Source organism: Leucopleurus acutus (assembly GCF_964270905.1).
Source record: "Leucopleurus acutus genome assembly, chromosome: 1".
Taxonomy (NCBI): domain Eukaryota; kingdom Metazoa; phylum Chordata; class Mammalia; order Artiodactyla; family Delphinidae; genus Leucopleurus; species Leucopleurus acutus.
The window spans coordinates 26,879,858-26,893,650 of NC_139142.1; the positions used below are offsets into that span (position 1 = coordinate 26,879,858).

At 53.1% G+C, this 13,793-nt stretch overlaps 1 protein-coding gene across 1 annotated transcript in view; it reads right to left on the reverse strand.

Annotated features, from left to right (window-relative positions):
• Window positions 1–2,687: 2,687 nt before the first annotated feature.
• The window catches only part of JDP2 (Jun dimerization protein 2), a 40,058-nt gene continuing 28,952 nt past the window's right edge, over window positions 2,688–13,793 (reverse strand). Inside the window, exons 3-4 of the mRNA XM_082833694.1 lie at window positions 11,261–11,365; window positions 2,688–2,905 (exon numbers count right to left, since the gene is read on the reverse strand). Of these exons, the coding sequence (XP_082689820.1) occupies window positions 2,723–2,905; window positions 11,261–11,365 (288 nt within the window). The 3' untranslated portion in view covers window positions 2,688–2,722. The remainder of the gene's footprint in view (window positions 2,906–11,260; window positions 11,366–13,793) is intronic.

Here is a 13,793-nt window from a genome sequence, read left to right on the forward strand (position 1 = left end):
ATCTACCTCCCAGCAAGGTCGTAGTACGGACTGGCTGCAGTAGCACATCTAACCTGTCAGGCACACAGAAAACATGTGAACATTAGCCCTTAGGAGGCAGACTGTGACTGACTTCTGGCCTCCTACAGCAGGGAGCGGTGGTCCTGATGAGGAAAGGTGGGCCACAGCATAGCACATGCCACTGATTCCGGGAGACAGCCCGTCCCCGGAGGCGAAGGAGGGCTCTGTCCTGGAGGTACAGGCTCGCGGCACCCAGCACAGGACCAGAGGAACCACAGCCAAGGGCAGGCGGTGGTCCTGCAGGAACGTCCACCAGGTCACGTGAGGGGCCTGTAAGTCCCCATCTTCACTTTTCTCAAGGCTTGGTAAATGTCAAAGGATTACAGCCTGAGGGTTCGCCGTGTGCCACCACAGCTGCCAGTGAGCTGACCAGGCACTGCTTCCAAGGCAGGGCTCGGAAGGTGAGGGCTGGGCGTGGCGCACCAAGCGTGTTGGGTAGAGGGGACCTGAGATAAGGCAGTAAGGAACCAAAGGTGTATTAATGACCTGTTCTTGGTTCCTGTCCATCCCAGAAGGAATCGTTCAAGATCTGAGAAGCAACCCAAGCTCACTGCTGTCCTTGACATGAAGCCTCAGCAACTAGTTATCTAGCCCCAGTAATGGAGAAGACAGAACACACAAGTCTAAGGTAGGACAGTAGGGCTCAGCTCCTGGGTCTGCCTGTTTACAGCTGGGTGAACGTTAATCTCCGTAAGCCTCAGTTTGCACAGCAGTACAATGGGACTAAAACACCTATCCCACCTGCCTCATAGAGCTGGAACATCAGATGAGTAACTTGCACGGAAGTGCCCTGGGAACCATCACATGCCACGTAGCTGGCAGCTCTTGCCTATGGCACTGAGCTGTGCTCGTTCTTGGTGGTGGGGGGGCAGGTAGTATCCATTCACACCATTTGCTCACATCACTGGTTCACTCCATGACCGTGGCACAGCCTGGAACTCTATCCAGCCCTCCCAGAAACTAGATCTGTGACCATGGCCTCATGGCCTGTTCTAATCAGGTGAAACATTCCACCACGGGGACAATCACACAGTCAGCTGGCCACAGGTGGAGAAAGTCATGGGCCTTTGGAAGCAGAGTTCAAACGTCAGCTCTGCTCCTCATGAGCTGGGTGATCTTGGATGAGCCACTTACCCTCTCTGAGCCTCAGTTATTTTTAAAATGGGGGTAATGATGCCTATTTTGTGCTGTTGAGAGAAGTGGATGAGACTATATATGCTGGTCACCCAGTAAGTCCTCAACAAGGCAAGTTTAAACTCCCTGGGCCTAGAATTCCTCATCTACAAATGGGGACAACGGCTGCTCCCTGATAAGGCCATTGTGAAGATGAACAGAGACAGTGTGTGGAGCACACACAGGATTTAGCTCATGACCGTCAGCTCCATAAGCGCAGGGCCTAGGTTTGTTTTATTCCCCAGGGACTACCCAGCCCCTTGTAGCGTACCTGGCACACACCCAGCTGGCACTCAGGAAACATTTGTTGAGTGAATGAGCAAAGTAAGTACTGCAGATTTAACTTCTCTGAGCCTCGACTTCCTCATCTATAAAATGGGCATGTAAATACTTACCTGGGAGGGCTGTTGTGAAAACCAAGGGCCCACAGCAGATGCTGCAAACATTCTCCGACACCGCACACTGGGAGGTCACCAGGTGTGCCTTGCACCCCACTCCCCAGGCAGACACCACAAGAGGCGGCTGGGTAAGTAAGAGTAACGTTTACTGAGCGATACAGGACTGAGTACTATGAAGGGTTTACCAGGATGGAAACGCACCCCACCCCCTCCCCGGACACCCCGCAACACCCAGAGACTACAGTACTTAGGAGTTACACACAACGGCCATAACTGCTGGATATCTGTTCGTAACAGACAAACCATAACATATTTATACTGTATCACATCGAGTGATTATAGAAATCCATATATATATTGCTTGTATAAAATCTTTTTTTTTGTAAAAAATATTAAAAAAAAAAAAAAGAAAGATAAAAAACATGTGCAGTTGAAAGCCCTGCCAGGACAGCCAGTCTGTAAACATTCAGTGAGTATGTGCTTTGGAAGGGCGCCCGCGCCTCGTGCCCGCAGCAAACTCCAGCAGGGCCGGCGAGGGTGCACCCGGCTGCTACTCCCCAGCAAGGCCGCGCCGGGCCCCGCCGGGCCCCGCATCACGGCCCTCTCCGGCCTCGCATCAGGGTCAGGGGTCAGGGCTGGGGCAGGCAGATGGCAGTGTTACTCAGCTCCATCCTCAGCCGTGTTTGGTTGTAACTCATGGCTTTTCCTGGCTGCTCGGAGGTCCCTGGGGTAGGTGGCCTGGCGGAGAGGCCGGAGAAGGGCCCAAGGCTGCCTGGCTGGGCGTCTCTCCGGCCTGGGTGCCTCTGTCCTGCCTCGTTTGCGCTGGGCCCCAGCAGGACAGCCCCACCCTCAAGTCTACTTTGGTCTCAGCGCTTGGTCCTTCTGGGTTTCGTCAGCCTGCTCTTCCCCTTATGCGGCTGATCTGAGTTGCACAAAAAAGCCCCACTAATTACTGGCTGTGCTGAGCCTTGCTGTCAAGTTTTTCATGCACCAAGGAAGGGCCCTCTGGTGGAGTCCTCCTCCTCCTCCTCCTCCTCCTCCTCCTCTTCCTCCTCCTCCTCCTCCTCTTCCTCCTCCTCCCAAGCCCACGGTCACTTCTCTAGCTGCTCAAGCAGCGGGTTGCCTTCCGACTCGGGCGTCTTGACGCTGTCCGTCCGAACAATACAGGTGGGGCGATGCCGGTTCAGCATCAGAATGAGCTGCTGTCGCTCCTGCTTTAGCTCCTCAATCTGGGTCTTTAGCTCTGCGTTCATGAGTTCCAGCCGCTCGGATTCCTGCATGCAAAACAGACACATGGCTTTAGGCTCTCACTGGGAACCAGCTCCGGGAAGAGACTCTCCCTCTGGGTAGGCACAGGGCACAGCAGGCTGGCGTTTGCCCGTTTTCTGTCTGCCAGGTTCCCACTAGAGGAAGCACAGAATCTGCTATTGAGTCCCCCGGGGTAACTGACTTTCTTTAGGCTGTGCCTGTCACACCTGTGACACTGGCCTGTGCTGCTAGTGGGATGAACCCAGGTTATATCCTGGGGCCAGCCTGGCTCATGTCCCACCTCTCTTCCCCACTCAATCCACTCCAGCCACAGTGGCTTCCTTGCTGTTGCTCAAATACGCCAAATACTCTCCTGCCTCAGGGCCTTTGCACAAGAAACAAAGGGTGGGACAGGAATGGAGGCCAAGTGGATCCAGAACAGATGCATGGAGGGTCCACGGAGGGGTTAAAGGTGGCCCACGATGGCGGTGCAATGGCAAGGTGCTTTATGTATGATAAATGTATGTTGGGGATATACTGGCCTGTAGGGTCCACAGGCCCAGTGTGGTCACGTAATTCCTCCTAAAACATGTGCTTCCTGGTTATTAGTCTATAATGATTTAAACAGCCTCTTCCTTATCCCCTGATATCTAGAACCTCTGCCCACTGGGAGGCAATCAATAGTCATCCTTCTGGATCCAAAATGTGGCTTTAAATAGACCTCAGGTGAGATTTCCAGAGAACTTCCAGCTCAGCTGGAGAGGCTCCAGGGCAAGGAAGCAACATTGATTTGATTTAGGGGGGTTTACCTGTTCATGATAACAGGTGATGGGCGTACCAATTCAAGGCTCTGGGGGTCAACACAGGAAAATACAGAGGCACCGGAATGGTATTTCTTGGACTCTGTCTAAAAACTTATGACCAGTTTGGAGGTTGGAATTTACTCAAGGGCCAGCAAAGGTTGACCAGTGATTCTCAACTAGAAGCAATTTTTGCCTCCCAGGAGACATTTGACAATATCTGGAGACATTTTTGTTGTCACAACTGGGAAGGGTGGGCGCCCTTGGAATCCAGTGGGTAGGGATCAGGGATGATCCTAGATATCCTTCAATGCACAGGACCCCACAACAAGAACTATCAATCCAAAATGTCCACAGTGCCAAGGCCGGGCAACCTGCATCAGACCGAGTGTGGGCTGTGGTTGCGATGGGCTGAGTGGCCCCGCCTGGGGGCCCGGCCGGGCAGCCTCCCTTGGGGCTCTCCAGGGCCCCAGGACTGCTGTCTTCCCCACACCAGCCAGGCTGACTGAGTTGTTCCTTTTGCTCATGTCTGCAGAGGCAGCCCAGTGCTGGGGACTCAGAACTGCTGAGATATACAGTCCTCATGACCAGACGCTGAGGGAGAACAGCCTCAAAGAAGGAAAAAGTGCTCAGGGGAAAATATTAAAAGCCAGCTAGGGTGGTTTTGGATTCAGCCGGATAAAGCGCGACAGGGAGGCCGGCCTGGTCCATGGTTCTCCAAATTCCGAGAGAAGAGCATCGCTGCGGGCCAGGAGAGACCCCACGTGAAACCATGAGTCTGGGGCAGGCAGGTGCCCATCTTAGCTGCCTGCTCACTGGGTCTACAACCTGGTGACCTTGGGAATGTCTCTGACCATGCGGTTCCCCCCAGTCAAGGTTTTAGCTCCAACTTCTAAGCCTCTGAGCCTCTTGCCTCCAGGAGTTTCGGTTCAATCCACCCACCCGCAAGCGTGTGCTGAGAACCTGCTGTGTACAGTAAATGCTCTAGGGGGTCCAGAGACCCATGAGCCCCTACACAGATCTTGTGCAGCTTCCACTCTAAGGGGAAGAAGGATTTCTAGAGCAGGGCAGAGCTTATCATGTGTCCATCAGCCATCCAGGGTCTAGAAGACCATGAGAGAGTGGGCTAAATGGCCGGGTCTGACCTTGGGTTTGAAAAATGGGTTGACTCTGGTTGAACAGAGAAAGTCGGTAGGAGTGGGGGGCATTTCAAGAAGCAAGCCCTGAGTGAACAAGGACGCAGACAGGAGAAAGCTTAAGATGTGTTTAGGAGATAAAAATCCTCCATTGTGACCATAGGTCACTTTAGGATATAGTAGGGTACAAAGCTGGGAAGGTGGATTTGTAGCCAGAACCAGAAAAGCTGGTGGGGTTTGGAATCAGAGTCAAGAGTGAGTTTCCTAACTTCCCTGAGCCTCAGTTATCTCGTTGGTAAAAAGATGATGATCCTGGGGATTAAATGACTGCACATGGGAAAAGCATTTTGTAAACTGAAGGGTTAGGGAGGCTTAAGGAATTTTTACTTTAAGCCATGAGCAAGGGAATATGAAGACAAGAAGGAGGAGAAGCAGAGGAGGAGGCCGTTTCCAAGAAAACTTGGCAGGTCTTGGAGACTGCCTGCATTTGCAGAATGGGCAGCTGGGAGGAGAGCTGCCCTTGAGCCTGGGGTGGGGGGTATCCAAGGAAGCAGGGAGGTGGGAGTTGTTCTGGAGAGCAGTGGGGAGAGCAAGGAACGAGTTGGGTTGCACAGTGCATGGAAGTTACAATGGACATGCAAGGGGCAGGGTCCAGCAGCCCTGCATACACAGCCTTTTCCTTGAAAAGACTGCACGTCAAACCCACCTTACACGTGAACACCTGTATCGCACAAAAAGACCCAGTGGGTACGTGGCGACGTGCTTCCCTGTGCGTGTATCATAGGAATGGCACGATGTTTTGCTGGTTTGAAAATGTATGGGTACCTCATAGACTATTCTGACCCCTGACAGTCTGGCTATCAGAATGTAACTAACTGCTTTTTCATTTTATTTTCTCCTGTTTTATTAGTTGGTGCTATGTATTTATTTAATGTGTAAGTATAAGTTGAGCTCAGAGGAATTATTTTTTTAAAACCATGATTGTAGAAGTGGTTTGTAGTTTTAGAACAGCAATTGCCTGATCTGTTTTCCTAATAAACTCAGGAACGTGGGCTAGGATCTTCGCACCTTAAGTATGAAATGAATAACCCTTCTTGCATTTTTGTTTATCGTTTTGCCTCTGGTAGATATTTACTGCCCTAGAGAAAATGAAACCATTTGTCGTTTCAGAATGGAATTAATGCAAGTGAAGGAGGTTAATGTCTCCTCCACGGTGGTCAGTGAAAGGAGCAGAAAAAACACAGGGTGACGGGGCTTCCCTGGTGGCGCAGTGGTTAAGAATCCACCTGCCAATGCAGGGGACACGGGTTTGATTCCTGGTCTGGGAAGATCCCACATGCCACGGAGCAACTAAGCCCGTGCGCCACAACTGCTGAGTCTGTGCTCTAGAGCCTGTGAGCCACGAGTACTGAGCCCACGTGCCAAAACTACTGAAGCCCGCGCACCTAGAGCCCGTGCTCCACAACAAGAGAAGCCACCGCAATGAGAAGCCCGTGCACAGCAACGAAGAATAGCCACCACTCGCCACAACTAGAGAAAGTCTGCGTGCAGCAACGAGGACCCAAAGCAGCTGAAAATGAAAATTAATTAATTAAAAAAAAAAAACCCACAGGGTGAGGGGCTGGGCATCCTTCTGTGTGCCCTTGGACTAGTCACTTCCCTTCTCCGGACCTCATTTTCCCCCTTAAAATATAATAATTGGCCCAGGGAACTTTAAGCATTAAGATTCTCTGACTCAATTATTTTAAAAAGTTACCCTAGTGCACTTAAAATAGGGCTCCACTTCCCAACTCTTTCTGTTAAAAAAAAAAAAAAAAGCCTGGTGCAGACTTCTGAGCCCAAAAGCCCTCTCTGAGTTAAAATCTTGACTCTGCCACTGGCCAGCTACACTGCTGTGAACAAGATTCCTAAGTCCCGGAGCCTGGGCACCTGAATAGAGTGCTGGGCCACAGAGGAAGCTCTGGGCTCTGGTCCTGACTCAGCCACTGTGTGACGCTGAGCAACTCTCATCCCTCCGAACCTCAGATGCCAGTCAATGGAATGGGGCTGCCTTGCCTCCTCCAGAGTCACCGTGACCATCAAGGAGAGAGTGGCTATGAAGAGCAAGGAACGCTGTGAGGGTGTGAGACTGTCACTGATGCCCACACCCAGGGAGCTGTGTCGGGCACAGCGGGGTTACAGAGGCCGGCTGTACAGCTGTGGGGAGCCAAGGGGCCGCTGCTCCCGAATGCAGGCAGCGGAGGTGGCCTGGGGCCCGCAGGGCGTGGATCTGACCCCCACAAAGGCCTGCCTCCTTCAGGGATGTGGCTGGCCCTGCAGGTGAACTCTGAGAGGCTACAGGAATCTCCCAGGGTGGCTCTGAGTGTCCAGGGGCCAAGGATGGGAGGGTAACTTTTTACATTATACGTATATGTGTGTATGCATATGTATATGTGTGTGTGTGTGTGTGTGTGCGTGCGCACATACACATACATATACCTTTGTACCTCCGAGCCTTGTACATATGTGACGTGTTAAAAATAAATTACAGAAATGCAAATCAAATCTACAGTGAGGCATCACCTCACACCAGTCAGAACGGCCATCATCAAAAAAGCTACAAACAGGGCTTCCCTGGTGGTGCAGTGGTTGAGAGTCCGCCTGCCGATGCAGGGGACACGGATTCGTGCCCCGGTCCAGGAAGATCCCACATGCTGTGGAGCGGCTGGGCCCGTGAGCCAGGGCCACTGAGCCTGCGCGTCTGGAGCCTGTGCTCCGCAACGGAGGAGGCCACAACAGTGAGAGGCCCGCGTACCACAAAGGAAAAAAAAAAGCTACAAACAATAAATGCTGGAGAGGGTGTGGAGAAAAGGGAACCCTCTTGCACTGTTGGTGGGAATGTAAATTGATACAGCCACTATGGAGAACAGTATGGAGTTTCCTTAAAAAACTAAAAATAGAACTACCATACGACCCAGCAATCCCACTATTGGGCATATACCCTGAGAAAACCGTAATTCAAAAAGAGTCATGTACCACTATGTTCATTGCAACTCTATTTACAATAGCCAGGACATGGAAGCAACCTAAGTGTCCATCGACAGATGAATGGATAAAGAAGATGTGGCACATATATACAATGGAATATTACTCGGCCATAAAAAGAAATGAAATTGAGTTATTCGTAGTGAGGTGGATGGACCTAGAGTCTGTCATACAGAGTGAAGTAAGTCAGAAAGAGAAAAACAAATACCGTATGCTAACACATGTATATGGAATCTAAGGGAAAAAAAATGGTCATGAAGAACCTAGGGGTAAGATGGGAATAAAGACACAGACCTACTAGAGAATGGACTTGAGGATATGGGGAGGGGGAAGGGTAAGCTGTGATGAAGTGAGAGAGTGGCATGGACATATATACACTACCAAACATAAGGTAGATAGCTAGTGGGAAGCAGCCGCATAGCACAGGGAGATCAGCTCCATGCTTTGTGTCCACCTAGAGGGGTGGAATAGGGAGGGTGGGAGGGAGAGGCAAGAGGGAGGGGATATGGGGATATATGTATACGTATAGCTGTTTCACTTTGTTGTACAGCAGAAACTAATACAACATTGGAAAGCAGTTATACTCCAATAAAGATGTTAAATAAATAAATAAATAAATAAACTAATTACTTAATTACAAGAGAATCCCCCATGTCTTCGGGTACTGACTGTGCACACAGCCATCTGCCTTCACGCCCTAAACCTCACACCCGGCCTCTGCTTCCAAGGCCAGAGGGGAGGAGGAGGTGGGCGTGGGGATGAGGGGGGCTGGACTTGAGCCCCGACAGACATCCCGAAACCTCCCTCCTCAAGGCCTGCACTTCTCTTGGTCCACCGCTGCCTGCTCCTCTCGCCAGCATAGCACCACCGCCACATAACCGGTCTTCCCACTCTACTCTCAGCTCCCCATTCCGTGTCCCACGCTGCAGCCACAGCGACAGGGCGTATCTCTCTCCTCCCGAAACCCTCCCATGGCTCTCCATGACCAACACACTTCATCATCCTAACAGGGACATGTGAGAGAGTGAAAGAATGTACCATTAATAATCAGGCCCGGCCGGCAGGCACCAACCGGGACCGCCCCAGACAGCCCAGCACAGGGATTGCCCGACAGGTGAAGGCTCTGGGGCCCTATTCTCTCCATGGGCTGTACACTCCAGCTACACTGGTATTTTTTTCACTCCCTTCACCACATCCTTAAACAACACCTCTTGCCTCTGGCCTTTGCTTTGGCTTTGGTGGTGACTGACCCCTCCAGCCCTGTCCTTCCACGTGTTGCCTCCCGCTCCTGTCTTATGTCTCAATCAGCAGTCTTTCCGCAGCCTAGAATCAGACAGGGCCCCTCCGTCTGTGCTCACAGCCTGCCGCGCTTGCCCAACCTAACGCTCAGCACATATCCCATCCCTGTTGCCTGCCTGCCACCCCACTGCAGCCATGGCCTGAGGGCCCACTGTGTGGCGGGCACTCACTCAGCACTAAGGATGGACAGATGGGTCAGCGAACAGCTGGGTGAGTCCCGGCTCCACCGCACACTAGCAGTGTGACCTCAGGCAAGTAACCTGACTCTCTGCGCTACGGGTCCGTGTCTAAAATGGGGATCATCAATGTCTAGCTCAGTGGAATGTTGTAAGATTAAACGAGATACGGAAAATGCCTGGCACACAGTAGGTGCTCAGCCGGTGTTACTGGAATGTGCGGAGCAGCTCGTCCCGCTCACTTGGCGCTGACCATTCGCTGCACTAGTGTGTTACTGGTGTGCGTTCACTTGGCCCTTCTTGCCTGCTGGCTGGCTGACAGGCCCTTGAAGGCGGGGATGGGATGTGAGATTCTCTGTTCCCTGCTATGCCTCACCCAACTCCACAGGCACTCAGGGCTGGAAATGAGGGGTGTGACACTCCATCTATCTTAAAGGTCTATGTGAGACCCATGTCTTAGAATTTTCTTGAAAACTTCCCGCCTGGTGTTGGTCCACCACCTCTTCCAAGGGGCTCCCAGCTCCAGGAGTCTAACTCCGCCTCCACTGACCTTTCCCCTGCCCTAGATGCTCACAGCCGGAGGTGTACACACTGCCCCACGGTGTTGACACCCATAATCTCAGATTTGCTCTCTGCTTGTTGCAAGCATGAGAAGAGACCCACAGATCCCCAGTATCAGAGAAAACCCAGTCCAGCCCGGCCTTGTCTCTCCAGATCCCACAGGAGGGACCACGACTGGTCCTTCCTGTGTGTCCCCAGCGCACCTAGCACAGGGCTGGGCACTCAGTTCATGCTTAAAACTACTTGTCCACAAATCAACGAACGAGCAAAAGAATGAAGGAACAAAGGAATGAACAAACCCACGAATGAAGGAATGAGCGCCAGCAGGGCAGAGTGCTGAGGATGGATGCTCTGAAGTTAGCCTCAGGCCGAATCCCAGTTCTACTGCTTAGTTGCTGAGGGACCTGGGCAAGTTACTTAACTCCCCGTGCCTTCCTTAGTGTGCCCGTGTGCAGACAGAGAATAATGCAGCCCCCTACCTCATACAGTTATTATGCCAATAAAATGAGCTAATATGTACACTGCGCTTTGCACAGGGCCCCACTTTACACGTTAGCAACTAGTGTTAGCGGTTGCACGCTGTAGAAGGGAGCCTGACCTGTGATGTTATTATTCCATGGTGTTACTATTGTTATTTAGAAATCAACAAGGGATTGGGGGTGGGGAGGCTGGAGACCACCGGCTTGGACTAATTAGCTTTCTGGTCATGTCCCTTCACAGCCGTCTACCGTTTTTGAGGAACAGGGAAGGCCCATTTGGCACATTCCAAATGAAAGGGCAGGGAGGTGCTCCGAGGGCCATGAGGCAAGGCGGCCCTCCACTGGCCTTGGCACGCAGAGCTGACCTCTGGTCCCAGAGGCAAGAGCCAAGAGCTCGGGGGTCAGCTTCGGTGGGGCTGAGGCCAGGCAGATGGGAGGCAGAGCCAGAAGAGCCTCCTGCACGTGAGGGAGGAACTTTTCTCTGCCCCATCGCTATGCCCACTGCCCACGTGCAGGGAGCTCTCGCTGACTTCATCTGCACCCGCGCCAGACAACTCTGGCAGCCCTCAGCGCACCGGCATGGGTAGTGCCAGTCCGGGGCCCTCTGGGCCCATTAGCATCCCGGGTCTGACCTCAGTTAGAGGCGGGGAACTTGGCTCCTCCCACCTTCTATGGCGGTCCAGGGATCTGGGTGGGCGGAACGGCTGCTGGCTGCCCCTGGGCGTCTTGGCTCAGGGAGGGGGCATCGGAGAGAAGGCAGGGAAGGCAGAGGGGTGGAGGCCGGTTGGGCAGATGCCAGCGAGTACACATTGATTCTGCAGGCATTCGATGGCATCTCCTGGTCTATAAGCACACTAGCCACTAAAGGACAAGGCCGGGGTCCCCCCTGGCCACTGCCCTGCTCACCCGCTGCAGAAATTCCGTCCGTTCCTTCTTCTTGTTCCGGCATCGGGCGGCCGCGACTTTGTTCTTCTCCCGACGCCTTTTCCTTCGCTCTTCTTCCTCGTCTAGCTGTGAGGGCAAAGAGCCACGGATGAGACATTGAGGGAAGCCTGGCGTACAGCTTCCCTCCTTACGCTCAGACCAGCAGATGGACAACTTAACCCACACCCATGATCTCAGATTTGCTCTCTGCTGGCCTCTTGGCGGGTGGGATGGCAGCGTTTCCCAGCCGGCCCGAGGATGCTCTCGGAGTAGGTGGGCATCCCTGGGAGAAGTCAGTGCCCCAGGAGGGCAGGGCCACCTGGGTTCTGCCAGCGTTCAGGAGGCCCAGAGCCTGGCGCTCTCCTCACACAGAGGTGACACCCCATGGGCGGTGGTAGTCTGTTCTCTTGCCTGGCCCAAGCCCTCTGGGCATTATTTTCCAGGTCAGTGGCTCCCTGGCACTTTCAAAACACCTTGGGCATGAGTGTTGATTTCACCTTCTGCCCCCACTGTCACCTCCCTGAGGGAGGTATTCTGTCCTCCCTCTCGGTCCTTCCAAACCCTCAGATCTATCTCCTGGTGATGGAAAACTCTCCCCAGCCCCCTCACCTGGGTTCATCCTTCTCTCTGCCTCTGCATGTTCTTCCCCCAGGACACCCACTTGCATCCCAGGATCCCATGGGCTCCTTAAAGTGCCCTGCTTGGGACACAGACAGAGGGGCCTTTGGAGTCTCCAGGCTTGCTTCTCCCCGAGACACACTAGGAAATTTACCACGCATGAAACAGGGCCCGTAGAATGGGGAGGAGAAGGTACGCGGCCCACCAACACAGACTTTCAAAGCTGCAGTTATTGTTGCTTCATTAATAATAATAACAAGAGCTGCCATTTGTTGCCTACTTTGCTAAAGGCTTTAAACACAGGTCATGTAAACCTTACAGAGTCTGACAAGGAAGGGACTGTGACTGCCCCATCTCACAGATGGTGAGACTGAGGCTCACCAGCTCAGTTTGCCCAAGGCGCTACAGCGAGGAAACGGTAGAGTCAGGCTTCCAACTCAAGATTTCTCTGACTTCAGCCTTCCTGCTCTTGACCACAGCCCCAGCCCATTAGGATCACTCTGACGTCTCTCACTGTCCATTACCCACCAGGAGAATCTGGAGGATACACAGGACCAGCCGGTCTGGGAACGGCCTAGAGTCCGAGGCCGCTGGAGAAGGGTTGGGTTGCCAACTCTCTCACTTCTGGAGCCAGTTGCGGGTGCTTCTGGCAGCCTGAGGCCTGGAATAAGGTCTCAGCCGAAAGGGCTTCAGGCCAGGAAAATAAACAGCCTCTCTGCCTGCACTCCCGGCATGCTCTAGGAGCTCAAGACCGAGGGCCTGGGCTGGAGACAGCACCCACGGCCCTCAGCACAGGCCCTGGCAGGGAAGCCCCTCCTCCTTCTCCACCACCTTGGAGCTTCTCCCTGACCCACTCCCACCCTGCCTGGGAGGCCGGCTACAGAGGCGCCTTGTCAACACGGCCGCACCCAAGCACCTCCCAGCCCCTTGGCCTCCTTTGAAACAGAACCAGAAGTGACAGCTCCTCTGGCTGACCCGCACCTGGGGAAATAGAAACCCGGACAAAGTTGATTCCCAACCCAACCTCTACCTCACCCCCAACAAGGCCGAGGTAACCGTGACGACAGGCAGAGGGAAGGAACTGGAGGAAGTGGCTGGCAGTGCAATCTCCCCTCGGCCGAGAGGGTTTGCCCACAAACTGCCAAGGTGATGTGTGCAACCTGGGCCCTGCCAGGCTCACAGGGTTCTGGGGTTCTGGCAGAGCCGCCGTTTCCTAGGAGACACAACCTCTGTCCTCCACCTCCCCACCCCACCCCTGCGCAGGGCCTCATCCTACATAAAGCTGGAAGCCAACAGAAGCTGCGCTAGCAGCAGACGCGAAGAGGCTCGACGCTGGAAGTTTAAGAGATCAACTGGGCCAGGATGACACCTAGATGGGGGGCTGCTCCACCCTGCCTCCGCAGCCACATCAATTCCCTCCCGCCATTCCTCTCGACTCCAAACGTCTCACCCTTCTCCAAGCCAGCCAGGCCCTCCTGAGATGACCTTCCTTTCCTATTTGTAAACTCTTACAACCCTCAAGAGCAAATGCCACCTCCTCCAGGAAGGCTCCTTTGACTCCCCAGATAGAATTAACTGCTTTTTCTATGCTGCTACAGCACTTTGAGTTCCCCGCTGTAAGAGTCTCTATCATACCCCACGGTAATTCTCTGCTTATGTAGTAGCGGCCTTCCCTGCTAATCTGGAGAATGGGGGACCTGGGTATCCCCAGCACCTGGCATAGAACATGGCACTGAGAAGGGGCACAGCAAATGTTAGTCAAATGAATGAATGGAATAAAAGATTCAAGAGAAACATGCCACAGGCTTGGATTCTATAATTATAGAAGTGATTTATTGCCTACATTTGCATCTGCATAACCTTTTCTCCAGTGCTTATAAGGAACTGTCTCTGCCAG